Genomic DNA, 15376 nt, shown 5'->3' on the forward strand with positions numbered 1-15376 from the left:
CTGTCCTCCTGTGTTCGGGGGTTTAAAAACCTCGGCGGCGCTCGTTGGAGTTCACTCTGCCTCATATATCACCCTGGCTGTCCCTCAAGGTGCCAAATGAGATTATGGTCATCGCCACCTAAATCCAGACAGCTGTCTTGGAAGATTAAGGGGATAAACCACCTCACACCACCATGACACCTTTTTTTTGAAGACACTGTTAAATACTGGAGGTATAAGCAGAGGATTAAATGCAACAGGTGGCTAACACTTTAAAGGTCAGCATCTGGGGACCTTAAATGCCCTTTTCGCCGTGTTATTGCTTGAACTACAATCCCATCTGCCATCCCTGGGCTTAATAACTCTCTGTGATATTGAGTTACATCAGGCCACACATGATTGGTAATAGAAGTATCAAGCTATCAAGAGTATCCAGGTGGTAATACGATGAATAATGTTCAGCTTTAAGGGCCATTTTTGAATCCACATGAACTGAAAAGCACTTTTAAAAGGAAAAAAACAAACAATTGCTTGATTTAAGATGATCAACTGTTTTTATTTGCACCATAATATAAATAAAAGTTGAGGTCAAAGGAAGTTCCCCAAGGATCTACTTTGGGTCCTGTCCTGTTTACGTTACACATAAAGTTACATTGTAACACACTCAGTTACTGGTAGTGGCCGTCTCTACGCCGATGACACAATCTTTTATTGTGATGCTCAAACTAGAAACCTAGCTACTGGAAAAACTGCAGCTTTCTTTTAACAATCTCCAACAGAGCACTGACATTTTAAACTTTAAGCTCATAAGTAGCACAACTGGATTGATAATACACTTTTTTACTCTTATTAGGTTAGTGAGTAATATATTTTATTACTGCGACCTACTACGGTCATGTTATATTGGTCGTTTTTTACTATAGTATGTATATGTATGATATTAAACCCAGGTCTTTATCTAGATCCATCAGACTGACAGTGAATCCAGGTTTTGTAGATAAGTAGGCAATGACATTAGATAGCAGTGACATTAGATAGCAGTAACAGAGCAGTGACATTAGATAGCAGTGACATTAGATAGCAGTAACAGAGCAGTGACATTAGATAGCAGTGACATTAGAGAGCAGTGACATTAGATAGCAGTAACAGAGCAGTGACATTAGATTGTAACAGAGCAGTGACATTAGATAGCAGTGACATTAGATTGTAACAGAGCAGTGACATTAGATAGCAGTGACATTAGATTGTAACAGAGCAGTGACATTAGATAGCAGTGACATTAGAGAGCAGTGACATTAGATAGCAGTAACAGAGCAGTGACATTAGATTGTAACAGAGCAGTGACATTAGATAGCAGTGACATTAGATTGTAACAGAGCAGTGACATTAGATAGCAGTGACATTAGATTGTAACAGAGCAGTGACATTAGATAGCAGTGACATTAGTCAGCAGTAACAGAGCAGAAAGGGATTCAAACCAGGCCGGTTTGAACGCTGGGGGTTGTGGTGAATCCCTTCTGGTAGTGGGCTGCTCCTCCACAATAAATGGGATCAGATTATCTGTGTCTCCAGTGTAATAGTCTCAGGCCAGATTACAAGACCATCTGCTGCAGTGGTGCCGAAACCACAGCGAGTGAAGGCAATTAATGAATTGGGATGAGTGGACTGTGCTGTGTGACTGTTGAGTGTTGAGTGAATGGATATTGTTCTTTTTTGTCTATGTTTGGAGCATCTATCTGAAATATCTCCCTTTTGCCAAATCAGATTATAAAACCCCCCAAATCACTCTTTGGTCTTTCATCACATCATCATGTACTTTTACACAATCACGTAACATTTAGGTTTCGTTATTAAAATGCACAGAATGTGGAGCATCGCTGTGTCGGGGGAAAAGGCTCACATCTGTTGGTCGTAAACTCTGATATTACGGCTTTTACTCAGAATGAGTTCCCCCCTGGCAGGTAGTTATTATGTAAGAAAGGGATGAGTCTAGGAAATATTCACTGAACAACAAGCTTACTACTTCATCAAGTGTAATGCTGGACTTATTCTTCCCGTGTTTACATTTCTATTACATGGAAGACTAATGTTCAGAATAATCTCTTTGTGTTTAGGGAAATTACTCGATGAGACGCTGGCTATGAATCAAAGTACTGCTCTAAAGTTTAAAGATGAATTTACCTGAGAATGAATCCACATTTATGGAGGCAAATACTTTTCTTGCAAAGAGTCTAAAAGCTTTCCTGTATGTTCACACACATCAGACCTTCACACATATTTGTGAATAGTGGGAGCTGTTTTGAACACAAAAAACATGTACTTGTATTTTCTCGCTTAATGACTACATCGGAAACCTTGACAAAGGCAGCGCATGCCAGATCATCTCCTTATGTTCTTACCTTTCAAAATAAAAGCCCTGGACTTAATAGCCTAATATTCGCAGGCCAGTGATTCATATTTTCGTGTCGTTTGTTTGTCACACCCCTGTTGGCCTGTAGTTTAATATAAAACTTGCCACGCAGCAGTTTATAGTGTTTAACACAAAAACAAGTCCCATTAAGCTTTACTTTTATTCAGTGTATTTTGGATTTATCTCTGAAAACATGAAAAGAATCCTGTGATTGAGAGAATATTTTGTTATGTTATAATATGTTAGCATGCTAACACGCTAAACTTGGCAGAGGGAAATTGTACCTGCTTAACATTGGCATGATAGCTTTGCTGATGTTAGCATTTCTGTTTCTTATTATCATCTTCAAACTCTCCAATTTATCTTGCCACGGTTGGGAATCATGCTCTTAATGCAGTACAGCGGAAGAGTCCTAAATCTTGCATTCTCTCTACTGACCATCAGGGGGCGACTCCTCCGGTTGCAAAAAAGAAGTCTGATTGTATGGAAGCAGTAAACATTGTAAACATGAGTTTATGGTCTCAATCTCTAGTTTACAGTCTTCTTCAATACAGCATGATGTTCATTTAGTACATTATGCTCCATTTAGAGTCAAACAGACCAGAAAGCAGGGGATGATTTAGGGGCGGGGCTACACGCTGATTGACAGGTCCTCTACCAGAGACGTATACGGCGTCTCTACGTCTCTCCTCCTCAGTCCAAATATGGTCACTTTCGTTCACTGGTTGCCAAAAAAACAACATGGCGATGGTCGTAATCCAAGATGGCGAATGCCAAATCGCGAAAACTCGAGGCTTCAAAACATCAGTCCACAAACCAATGAGTGACGTCACGATGACCACGTCCACTTCTTCTATACAGTCTATGGCTCAAACCAAAGGTGACACGTTTGTTACTGAAAGTCTGAGCTGCAGAATCTCATGAACAAGTTTAATGTTGAGATGGAAAAAACAAAATGAATCACAGTAAAGACAACAGATGTTTGTTTGTTTTGCAAACATCTGTCGTCCTTCCCAGACTTTCTGGAGGTATTTTCTCTTTATTTGTGCGGCGTAGACCATCAGCGGGCTTTTTCGACATGAGCAGATTTGTCCTGCATGCGCCCACATTATGGATGGATTTTCATGTGCGACTGTCCACATCATTATGTCACGGCTCACCGGCTGGGAAACAGACGCTCGATCTGACGTCTGCGGCTGCTTTGAGATGCGCTTCGACGTTAAGGAAGGAAAAAATCAGTGAAATGTAAACTTGGTCCTGGATTATAATCTAAGCTCATAGTAATCTTTTTTTTATTTATTTTTTTTCATGACTCCGCTCAAAGGAAATCTGGAACATAATTTGCCATTTGTAATGGATAATATTGCAGGAAAAGATTTGTAGAAGGGGAGGAGCGAGGACGGGGCTGGACGAGCAGCGAAGAGCGAAAGAGTTCAAATGAAGCCGAGAAAAGCAAAGAGTGCCATGGGCTTCTATTGTTCCTGTGGACGTGGAGAGAATAATGAGTCCTTAAACCAAGGTGGTAGCACATCAGTAGAGCCGGCGGAGGGATGCGCAGAATTCTCACCCAAGGAGCCTCAACGAGATTATGAAGATTTGACACATCTGCCGGGAGGCGAAACACGGCGGCTACATATCGAAAGCCGGGATTAGTTGCCTTTTCATTTCGTCTCCTCGGGCCTGGCCTCGACCATGAGGCTAGAGCGCGGGCGGCGGGCTTCTCTGGCGCTCACCCTCAACTTCGTGGCGTTTGCCTTTGCCTTATCGGCGGTGACCACCAGCTACTGGTGCGAGGGCACCAGGAAGGTGCCCAAACCGTTCTGCACGGGCCCGCCGCTGAAGGAGAAGCAGTGGTTCTGCATCCGCTTCAACAGCTCCAACATCAACGACAGCCGGCTGGTGCAGTACATCTTCGAGAGCGGGGAGGAGAAGTTCCTCCTGAGGAAGTTCCACACGGGGATATTCTTCTCCTGCGAGCAGGCCGCCGACATGAACGGTGAGTCTCACCAGAGAGCCCTCGGGTTCAGCTAGAGGCCTTCAAAAACAGGAAGTGATGTCGGAGGACGACCTGCAGGTTAATGAGAGTAATTAGTCCGTCTCATCGGTGGACACACTGAATGTGTTTTATTCACTTTATTTATACACCATGAAGGCCTTCTCACAGTATCTCACTAAAGTCTGCAGATCATAAAACATTTTAAAACTCTTCATTATTCATATTTTTCATGACTCAACAGGTACGACAACTGTATTTTTATTTACATTATTTATTTAGTTTTACTGAGATATTGTACTTTGTAAAAGTAGCAGAAGTAAAAGTCCTGCAGTCAAAGGTTTACTGAGGTAAAAGTACAAAAGTATGAGCCAAAAATATAGATGCAGTACAAAGAATAAAAGTACTCATTTAGCAGAATGTTATTATAGTTATTGAATTAGTGAAGCATTAATGTTGCAGCTGGTAGAGGTGGAGCTAATGTTCCTTCTTTATATACTGCTGGGTAGATTAATCCATAATCATACATCATAGTTTATAATCATACATCATAGTTTACTAGACAGTATTTTGTATCACTAACTCATCCACCATGTACAGGTAGAGATACTGTCAAATAAGTGTAGTAGAATGGAAGTAATATTTGCCTCTGAGATGTAGTAAAAAGAAGTATACAATGGAAATACTCAAGTCAAGTAAAAGCACCTAAAAAATACATGTAAGTACAGTACTAGTAAGTAAGTACAGATCAGAAAGTTGCTTTAAGAACTTTTTCATCACGAGAGGCGGAGAAAGTGTTTATTTGGAGTCCTTGAAAACTTACCGTAGTTTGTTCTTGATGACTTTAGAATATTCATGACTGAAGAAGCTCTTTTTGGACGATACAACATAAGTTATCGTTCAATGAGAGTTTAACACTCAGAAACCTGAATCAAATGTTGCTTCATCCTGATTGGTTGAAAACTGCTGATGTGCCTTAAAGCGTTTCACTTAACAGCGCCGGAAGCTAAAAGTGAAACCCTCCACACAGTCGGTGTCACTGAGCAACACATATAGGTGGACGTGTCCACATCGTCTCATTGGTTAATGTCAGTGTGCAGAACGCTGCCACCTTTCTCAGCACTCAGAGTATTTGTAAGATTCTGTTTTCTCAACATCACCGGCAGAGCTCCTGCGAGTCGCAACCGGATTAAAACCATTTCTCTCAGCGTTGCATGCGAGCCGCCCCATCTGTTTTCATAAGCTCTAATAATATCACCGAGGATACAATAAGTTTTAGGAATCGCATGCAGTTTAGAGACAAAGTGTTTGATGCGCTGACTTCCACCGATAACAACCAGTGTTCATCGGATTCTCAGGAAGGCAAAATGAAAACTAACTAAGAATAATTTGATGGTTTAATCACTTCAGATCTCCAGCTGGGGTCTGAAATTATTGGAATTATGCAAAATATATTAAGCTTTGAACTCGATCTGCCTTGAAAAGCAGTTTCAGTTAGTACAATAGAGTAGTAAGACCGCTGTTAAAAGAAAGAAATATTAACATTTCAAGAAAAAGAAGTCATAAGTGAGTTAATTTGAGAGAAAAATGATGTCATTCTTAGATTACAAAAACATGTTTTAACATGTTCTGACCACACAACAGACAACAGTCACTATTAGACTAGTAAAAGTCTTGTTTTGACCTGTAAAACTACATCAATGTGTTCACTTCAAAGAAGTCCTTTTTATCATCATTCATCATGACATTACAATGACTCTTGTCCCTTCATTCTACAACATTTGACTGATCTTTTTCCTTGTGATCACAGGATTTGACTGTCGAGACTTCTCAGAGATCGCACCAGAACATGAACGAGGTAAAACGCTGGAAGTATAATATATGTATAAATGACTTTATGTTTCGTTTGAAGGTTTTGAGAGCGGGTCAGTTGTGTGACGCATTCCTGAACACAGGAGACATTATTGATGTTTCAGTACAAACAAACTTACATTTCAATAGTTCAATGTTTTTAGTGTCAACCACCACAATAAGAGGAGATCATTGCCCGTTACAAATATGTTTAAGTCTACATACTTCTAGTGATTACTACAACTATTACAACTCCCATGGTGCATTTTCACAAGAAACATCCAATCACTGAGCTTTATAGGATAGGATAGGATACGATAGGATAGGATACGATAGGATAGGATAGGATAGGATACGATAGGATACGATAGGATAGGATAGGATAGGATACGATAGGATAGGATAGGATACGATAGGATAGGATACGATAGGATAGGATACGATAGGATAGGATACGATAGGATACGATAGGATACGATAGGATACGATAGGATACGATAGGATACGATAGGATAGGATACGATAGGATAGGATAGGATAGGATAGGATAGGATAGGATACGATAGGATAGGATACGATAGGATAGGATAGGATAGGATAGGATAGGATAGGATAGGATACGATAGGATAGGATAGGATAGGATAGGATACGATAGGATAGGATAGGATAGGATAGGATAGGATAGGATAGGATAGGATAGGATAGGATACGATAGGATACGATAGGATACGATAGGATAGGATACGATAGGATACGATAGGATAGGATAGGATACGATAGGATAGGATAGGATACGATAGGATAGGATACGATAGGATAGGATAGGATACGATAGGATAGGATACGATAGGATAGGATAGGATACGATAGGATAGGATACGATAGGATACGATAGGATACGATAGGATACGATAGGATAGGATAGGATAGGATACGATAGGATAGGATAGGATAGGATACGATAGGATAGGATAGGATAGGATACGATAGGATACGATAGGATAGGATACGATAGGATACGATAGGATACGATAGGATAGGATAGGATAGGATACGATAGGATACGCAGCAGCTGCTGCTGCCCTGATTTTATTCATCCATCTGGTCTCAGACGACCAGATTCAGATCTCCAGCCCTAAAAGGAGCAGACCTGTTGTGGCCACATGACCACAGTGGGATTATTCATCAGCGACAGGGTATTATGAGGACAACAAGACTCAATTCTGACCCTCCCTCCCCCTCCTCCCTTTGTTCTGTGTTCACAGGGGTGTTGTGGTTGTGTATCGTGGCTGAGAGTCTGTACCTCACCCTGCTCTTCACAGGCGGGGCTCTGATGACCCTGGAGCAGTGTCCCTGCTTCAGCATCATGAACAAGCTGAAGCTCAATGCCTTCGCTGCTGTGTGCACCGCCCTCTCAGGTAACGCTGCAGTTTGTGTTTCAGTTGTGACCAGGCGGTAAAACCAGGCGGTAAACCTCCGGTTCTGAAGAGTGAAGCCAAAGCTTCACGTGTTAAAGCTGCATTCTCTCTAGTGTCCACCAGGGGGCGACTCCTCTGGTTGTATAGAAGTCTAGTCTAAAATGACTCTACTTCTCTCTTGATTTATTCCCTCAGTAAACATTGTAAACATGAGTTTATGGTCTCAATCTCTAGTTTACAGTCTTCTTCAATACAGCATGATGTTCATTTAGTGAAACAGGAACTGAGGAAAAGCTATCATAAATATCAAGTTCAAAATCGAAAACAAATAATTAGAAAGATAAATGAATAAAGTCAAAAAGATAAAGATAAAAAATAGTGTTTACGATAAAGCATTGTTCTCATCTTGGTGTTACTTGACATAGTTTATTTTTGAATGTGTAATTGTCTCACTGTTGCCCCCTTGTGGCCGTTGGGGGTAAAAACACGGCCCTCCGGCCTCAGCGGAGTTCAGAATCCTTCTGCTGGTAACGCTTGACCCGCCACACTCTGCCTCTGATTGGCTCGTACTCGTTGCCTTGGTTGGTTCGGTCAATTAGGTTTAGGATTTAGGAATAATAAGTGAGATTATTCAGGGTAAGAATATAAACCAATGCTTTTACATTGTGTGATTACCTCTCTGTATAGCAGTTTGCATTGTTGGTGGCAGAGTCCGCCATTCCCGCAATGGGTTCAAATTACCTTCACGCTGAAACGACGCGGCATGATTTTATCTCCCTGATCTCATTCTCACTGTTAGCCTTCACTGCGACCACAAACCCAACAAAACACAGGGCAGCTTTTATTGTGAAGGAGTCACAGGAAATGCAATGCACTTGTCACTAAAAAGATTTAAAAATGGAACATGAGAATTGATATAATATGATGAAAATGAAAAATTTAAAGACTATTTGATTTATCCATTTAGTTGTTTTTTAATGATTACAACCAAATGAATATTGTTGCTCTGATTTTCACATTAGAATTTATTTTGAAATACATACGTTAACGATCTAATATTCTGGTGGCACAATTGAGCCTCCGTACATGAATCTCTAATAGTCTGATTTAAACAAACTGTGAAATCCTTCAGTTCACTTCACCGACATTATTTCTGCAGTTCTGCCTCCCAAAAGTCTTCCCTGACTTTTCTCTGGGATCATCAACTAAATCCAGCCGGTCTGAACCAATCAGGGAGGTGAAGCGCAGCGGGACGGCCTGTCACACGACGGCAGTTTAAACTGGACTCATAAGGACACGCTGTCATAGATGCATGCCATAAATCTGGATTAATGCATCGGGTTCCCTTTTTTTTTGGGAACAATAACTTTATTTCAAAAAGCTTCAGTTTAATCCTTTTTTTTATTTGTGCAGGAATACAGTATTTATATTTATATTTGCTGTTCATCAATCAAGCCTCAACTCTGTGAGAGTATTCTCCATGAACTCCTCAAACTAAATATTACAGTAGGAATTTAAGTTTTATTTTATATTAAAAACTTTAAAGAATTCTTTATAATAGTATGTATATAGTGTGTGCATAGTGTATGCAGATAAAAGACATTTCAAGTGTGAACAAAAGGTCTCTGCACAGCTGAACATGTGACGGTGTGTCTCACTGATGTAGAATGTTTATTAACTCACAGGTTTCATGAACCTGTCGATTATTTTCACAAATAATTGATTCGTTGTTGTTTGTTAAATGGTGATGGAAGCAGAGAATTATTACACTTTTACTTACAAAATGAATAATACAGATAAATACCTTTTTAAAATAGTTGGAGATTAATTTAATAGTTGACAATATATTTATTTTATTTTATTATATGTATTTTATTTATTTTACTTATTTTATTTATTTTATTTTATTTCATTTTATTTATTTTATATATATATATTTATAAAAAGTAGTTGTTGACAAGCGTAAATAAGCACTTATATCTGCCACATTACAGTGTTAATAACCATCCATTAGATGTCTTTAGACTGCTTATAAATGCTACATAGTAGGGAGAGTAAACGGTGCTTTACTGTATTTTCGGAGGAGATGACTACAGGGCAGCAGGTCAGTCAGCAGCAGCGAACACACAGAGCGGCGTCCTGCGTCCGCTCACTACCTCGGAGGATTTGCTGGTTTGTGGACTAATCGGATTGGAGCCGGGGCAGCGGTTTTGGGCTGTGCCAAGACCTGCCCAGAGGAGCTCCCTCTACCCCCCCACCCCCCCACCCCCTCATCCATCCCCCTGACTCCCATCCCCCTCCGTTGTTACGAGTTAATCCCAAGAAAAGCAGCTGTGGAGAGGCAGGCTGCTGGATGAGAGAGGATCCAGGATACAACAGAGATAACAGAGTCCGGTTCACCTCAAGAGTCCGTCTGAAGGAACCACACGTCCCAGAACAACACGTGTCCCTCAAAGATCTCTCTTTACGGTTCATCTGCAACAACCATGTGGTACAGAGGTCGACACCGTATACAAGTCAGAATTTGCATGCATTCTCTCTAGTGTCTATCAGGGGGCGACTCCTCTGGTTGTATAGAAGTCTAGTCTAAGATGACTCTACTTCTCTCTAGTGTCCACCAGGGGGCGACTCCTCTGGTTGTATAGAAGTCTAGTCTAAAATGACTCTACTTCTCTCTTGATTTATTCCCTCAGTAAACATTGTAAACATGAGTTTATGGTCTCAATCTCTAGTTTACAGTCTTCTTCAATACAGCATGATGTTCATTTAGTACATTATGCTCCATTTAGAGTCAAACACACCATAAAGCAGGGGACGCTTTAGGGGGCGGGGCTACACAGTGATCGACAGGTCTCTCAACAAGCCACATATAGAACATGTGTCTACGCTGCTGGTACTCTGAATTATTTCAGTGACAAATGAAGTGTTTCCCATCATGCATTGTGTTTAGCTTAGCTCTCCATCCTGTCTTTCTTTGTAGTTTGTCTTTATAATGTTGAGTGTTGGTGATCAGGAAGACTTAAAACTGTGTAATTCATCGGTCAGTATTCTGTTCAATCCACTCGTTCCTACAGTAATAAGTCAGATGTGCACGTTGCTTCCTCTCACTCGCTGCTCTTCCCTTGTTCTCTCAGGCCTTTGTGGGATGGTGGCCCACATGATGTTCACCACCATATTCCAGCTGGCTGTCGCTATGGGACCAGAAGACTGGAGGCCCAAGACCTGGGACTACAGCTGGTCTTATGTGTAAGCTCCACTGGAAAATGTTTATATATAGATATATATATCTATATATATATATATATCAAACTAAGTGGTTTTGTTGAGTTGTTTCCCGTGAAGACGGACGTTCTTACAGGTCTCACATTTGCACCAGTGTGACTTCCTGTCTTTTGAAACCTGTCCTCAGCTTGGCGTGGGGCTCCTTTGGCACCTGCATGGGCTCCGCGGTGACGGCGCTCAACAGATACACGAAGACCATCGTGGAGTTCAAATACAAGCGGCGGAACATCGCGAAGAGCCTGATGATCAAGCAGAAGATGCTGGAGCGGGACCTCCCCGACCAGATGTGGGACATGTACCTCACCGCCGTCCCCGTCGGCGCCGAGGTTCAGCTGGAGCTGCCGGTGAACGGCCACAAGCCCTCCACGGGAGCGGCGTACGTGGTGGAGATGGACGGGGAAGCAGAACCACAGGGAGAGGTGTATTGTTGAAGATGAAGTCCGTGCCGCCGTGACCCACTGGAACAGTTTTCAGGCAGATTTCCTGGACCCAGATTAGGATTTAAATTTCTAATACAGGAGACATAATTGTTTGTTGCCACGGATTCTTTATTTGTTTTTCCGGAAATAATGTAACATGGTCGGCTTTGACACAACATGCATTTCATCAAATCTCTCCGTGTGATATTGTTTGTGGGAGGAAGCGTCTGCAATCTCACCGTCTTGGCACTAATCTGAGGAAAGCTGCAGGATGTGCTGCTGCAGCTGCAGCTCCTTCATGGGTCCAGTTGGGATGTTTCACCGTCAAAGAGCCGGCGCTGTTCTGGCCTTTTTCTCAACTCAAGTTGCATGAAAATGTTGCTCTTGTGTTGCCCTCTGGGACGACGTTTAGTCACCGGCTCATTAAGACGAACAATGGAGCATCACTGTACTTTGAAGGGACGACTGAGCACCGGCAGCAAGGCCCAAACTGACTGTAAACAGCTGTAAACAGCTGTAAACCGACTGTAAACAGCTGTAAACAGCTGTAAACGGTCAGCTGTTTACGGACTGTAAATGGACTGTAAACAGCTGTTGATGGAAAGTCAATCAAACGACTCCATATAGACACAACTACAGTGACACAAAATGACCACAAAGAGACACAAAGAGACACAATGAGACACAAAATGACCACAAAGAGACACAAAGAGACACAAAATGACCACAAAGAGACACAAATGAGACACAAATGACCACAAAGAGACACAATGAGACACAAAATGACCACAAAGAGACACAAAATTATCACAAAGAGACACAAAATGACCACAGAGACACAATGAGACACAAATGAGACACAAAATTACCACAGACACACAAATTACCACAGACAGACACAAAACAACCACAACGAGACACAAAATGACCAGAAAGACACTAAAAAAACTAACAAATTGACACAGAATCTTCAGATCTTCAGTCCGCTTCAGTCCACTGTCTCATAATCCGTTCACGTGAAGACATTCTATGTCTGAGGACAGAGATTACTCTCGTCAGATAAAAGCACATCATCTTCCTGGTCTTTATCCGACCGCGCTGAGGTTCATCACTCGTATGGAGACAGGATCAGCCGACGGTCGTCTGCTGTGTTGATGATCTCTATACACCGTGTGTTCATATGTAAGACTCCAGAGACAGAGTGATGGGGACAAAAACACACAAAGTGAGACCACAAAGACCCAACAGACGACCAGAACAACTTAGAAATGTAAAAAGATTCAAAACACACACAAAGGTACACAAAGACACAAACTAAAATACCACAAAGGACACAAAATGACCAGAAAGACCCAAAAGACGACCACATAAAGATGTGAAACACCCTCAACAAAAGGCTTTCTTAAATACCTTTGATGTGATGTATGAACAACACGCCTCATGTCTTTGATTTTAAACATCACTAACTCATCGCTGGTCCAGCTTTGATTCTGTCTTTGACTGTTGAGAAGAAGCAGGAGTGAAGAACGTCTCTGACGTCTGTTGTTCTACAGCGATCGTCCTCCAGAGGAATCGCTTGTTTTACAGAACAGGAACCATTTCTGATCTCATCGTTTAATAAACATGAATACTGTTCAACTGAGGAACAAACTGAAATAAAACCTCAATGATTGTTCAGGGACGTCTGTTCAATGTGCTGCTGCTGTAAATATATATATATATATATATATATATATATATATATATATTTATATATATATATATATATATAAATATATATAAATATATATTTATATATATATTTATATATATATATATATATATATAAATATATATTATATATATATATATATATATTTATATATGGTTTATATCAGTAAACCCACTCATCCCTATATCAATAGACGCACAGGAGACTTTTCCAAAAATTATACATTTTATTTGTCAACAAATACATCTTAGAAAGACAAAGGTTTGTAGTTGCAGACGTGATCAATAATCAAACATGATGTCTTGATAAACAAGAGAATAATTAATAAATATTTATATTTTATTAGAAAATATAAACAGACAAACATCTTCAAACACAGAATTCCTTTCAGGGAGATTTGTTGTGTCACTTTATTCATCATTACGTCTGAATTATATGTGCTTCACTTTAATGTGGTTTAATCAGACGTCTCTACAATATAAATATATGACTTATTGATCCATTGATCCACGAGGTCGTTGTTGGTTGGAGGTAGAGTCTCACGTTCTTCAAGTGATGACACGGTGTTCATAACGTCGCAGCGGGTTTTCCTCGATGTACTTCTTGATGTACCAACAGGAGACGTGAGCCTTCAGGTTCTCTTCAACCAGGAAGTCCAAGGCAGCCTGTGAGAGGAGCGTTCAATGAATACGTGAAGAACCAGCCTTACAACAGCGACGGGGAGTCCAACTCACCTGAGACAGAAGAGCAGCAACACCTCGGCCCCTGAAGGTCTCCGGAACAAAGGTCGACACGAGGTCCACCTCCTTCTCCCCGGTGAACCTGTAGAGCAGCACAGCACAGTCTGTGGAGAGAGGAGGACGAGGAGGAGGAAGAGGAGGACACCACACAGACAACAAGGGGCCCAACATGAGCCAATTAAACATGTAAAATCAACATTTAAATTTACATTATACAAGTATTTATTGCTGTAACTCGTGTTTTCTAATGAGGGAGCAGCTGTCTCATCTTTTGTTGAATCTGAATGGGGGAGAGGGTAATTGGGTGGAAGTTAAATGGCCCTAGTTTAACATTTTGACATATTTTGAACAATACCAAACTCCCTCTAAAAATACCTGTATTTAAGTGGCTCCCACGTGTCTGCTACTACTGTGCTACTGTGGCCAACTAGCTCAAAATGTACTGAAATGTGTTATTTTTGCTTATAATTTTTACGCCGAACGGTTTGGCTGATAGTAATAAATAGTATTAAGTACAAGTCATTCATATCGTTGGAGCAGCGTGTGCACAGGGCAAAGTCAAATACAATCTTACGATTTTTAAACGTAAGATTGTTCTCCACGTCCAAAAACGACGCTGTAAATATTTGAGTAAAATCCAAATAAACGTCGGTAAAGAAACAGCCGTTTATTCTAAAAAGTAAGTTATTCTATCGGACAGACGTGTTTATTTCAGCAGGCCGCACGTGGACCCCGGGCTCTCCTTCCGGATCTCCCCCGTTACCGGTGCGTCATTCCCGGCTCCCTCTGCTTACCGGCCCCGCTGTCCGGAGAGACGGTGAAGCGCCGGTTCTGTCGGTCATGCTCCACCGTTAAACTGCCGCCGGAGCTCAGCGCACTGAAGGCGGCGGGATGAGGCTTCAGTCGGAGAGTCACCGCAGTGAGTCTGGAGAAAACTGTAAAGGCCATTTATACATGAAAACGACACGTAATACTTGTACAGTAGAAGGTAGTAGTAGTTGTACACACCGACCACCAGGGGGCGACCTCGCTCTCAAGACAATGATTAACTTCTTTATTTTACCTCTACAGTAAAACGAGTTTAATTATTCTAAAATGTGATGAAATTTTAGAAATTAGGTGCGTATTTAAAAAAAATATATATTTTCACAATTTATTCCACTATAATTTAATTTACAGTTCTGTCATTTCTGAATGATTTCCTAAGAAATCTTCTAGAAAAATCTACATAATTTGGTATTAATTTAAGAGAAAACTAAACATTCAATAATTACCCTTCTACCTGTTTACAGGCAAGCATACACTTCAACAGATATAGAGAGTAACAATACATTCATATTTACTTAAATTAAATTAAATTAAATTGAGCTTTTCTTAAGAAAAATCTATTAAATTAGTGTCAAATAAAATTTTTATTTACAGAAAATCTCAGTGGAAATCATATTTTTTTCATTTAGCATGTGTGGTCCTGGTGCCAGCAATAAACTGTTGAATTAATAATAAAATGCATTAAAAGTAAAAGAAAATAATGTTTACATGATTAGACCTTACACTAATTATTATTTATCTTGT

The 15376-nt window shown here is 40.6% G+C and overlaps 2 protein-coding genes across 2 annotated transcripts; one reads left to right on the forward strand and one right to left on the reverse strand.

Moving 5' to 3' along the window:
* The first annotated feature begins 4081 nt into the window (after positions 1–4081).
* Positions 4082–11371, forward strand: LOC137884118 (germ cell-specific gene 1-like protein). Its single transcript, XM_068725814.1, has 5 exons — positions 4082–4385; positions 6193–6240; positions 7500–7652; positions 10787–10898; positions 11062–11371. Exons 1-5 carry the CDS (start codon positions 4082–4084, stop codon positions 11363–11365), a joined length of 921 nt encoding a protein of 306 aa, XP_068581915.1. The 3' UTR covers positions 11366–11371.
* A 1956-nt stretch (positions 11372–13327) lies between these two features.
* Positions 13328–14797, reverse strand: LOC137884119 (protein NATD1-like). Its single transcript, XM_068725815.1, has 3 exons — positions 14599–14797; positions 13799–13908; positions 13328–13729 (listed from the first exon to the last, which is right to left on the reverse strand). Exons 1-3 carry the CDS (start codon positions 14750–14752, stop codon positions 13613–13615), a joined length of 381 nt encoding a protein of 126 aa, XP_068581916.1. The 5' UTR covers positions 14753–14797; the 3' UTR covers positions 13328–13612.
* Positions 14798–15376: the final 579 nt, after the last annotated feature.

The sequence above is a fragment of the Cebidichthys violaceus genome, unplaced genomic scaffold (genome assembly GCF_023349555.1).
Source record: "Cebidichthys violaceus isolate CVI_PGR_0920_01 unplaced genomic scaffold, fCebVio1.0.p SCAF_36, whole genome shotgun sequence".
Lineage (NCBI taxonomy): Eukaryota > Metazoa > Chordata > Actinopteri > Perciformes > Stichaeidae > Cebidichthys > Cebidichthys violaceus.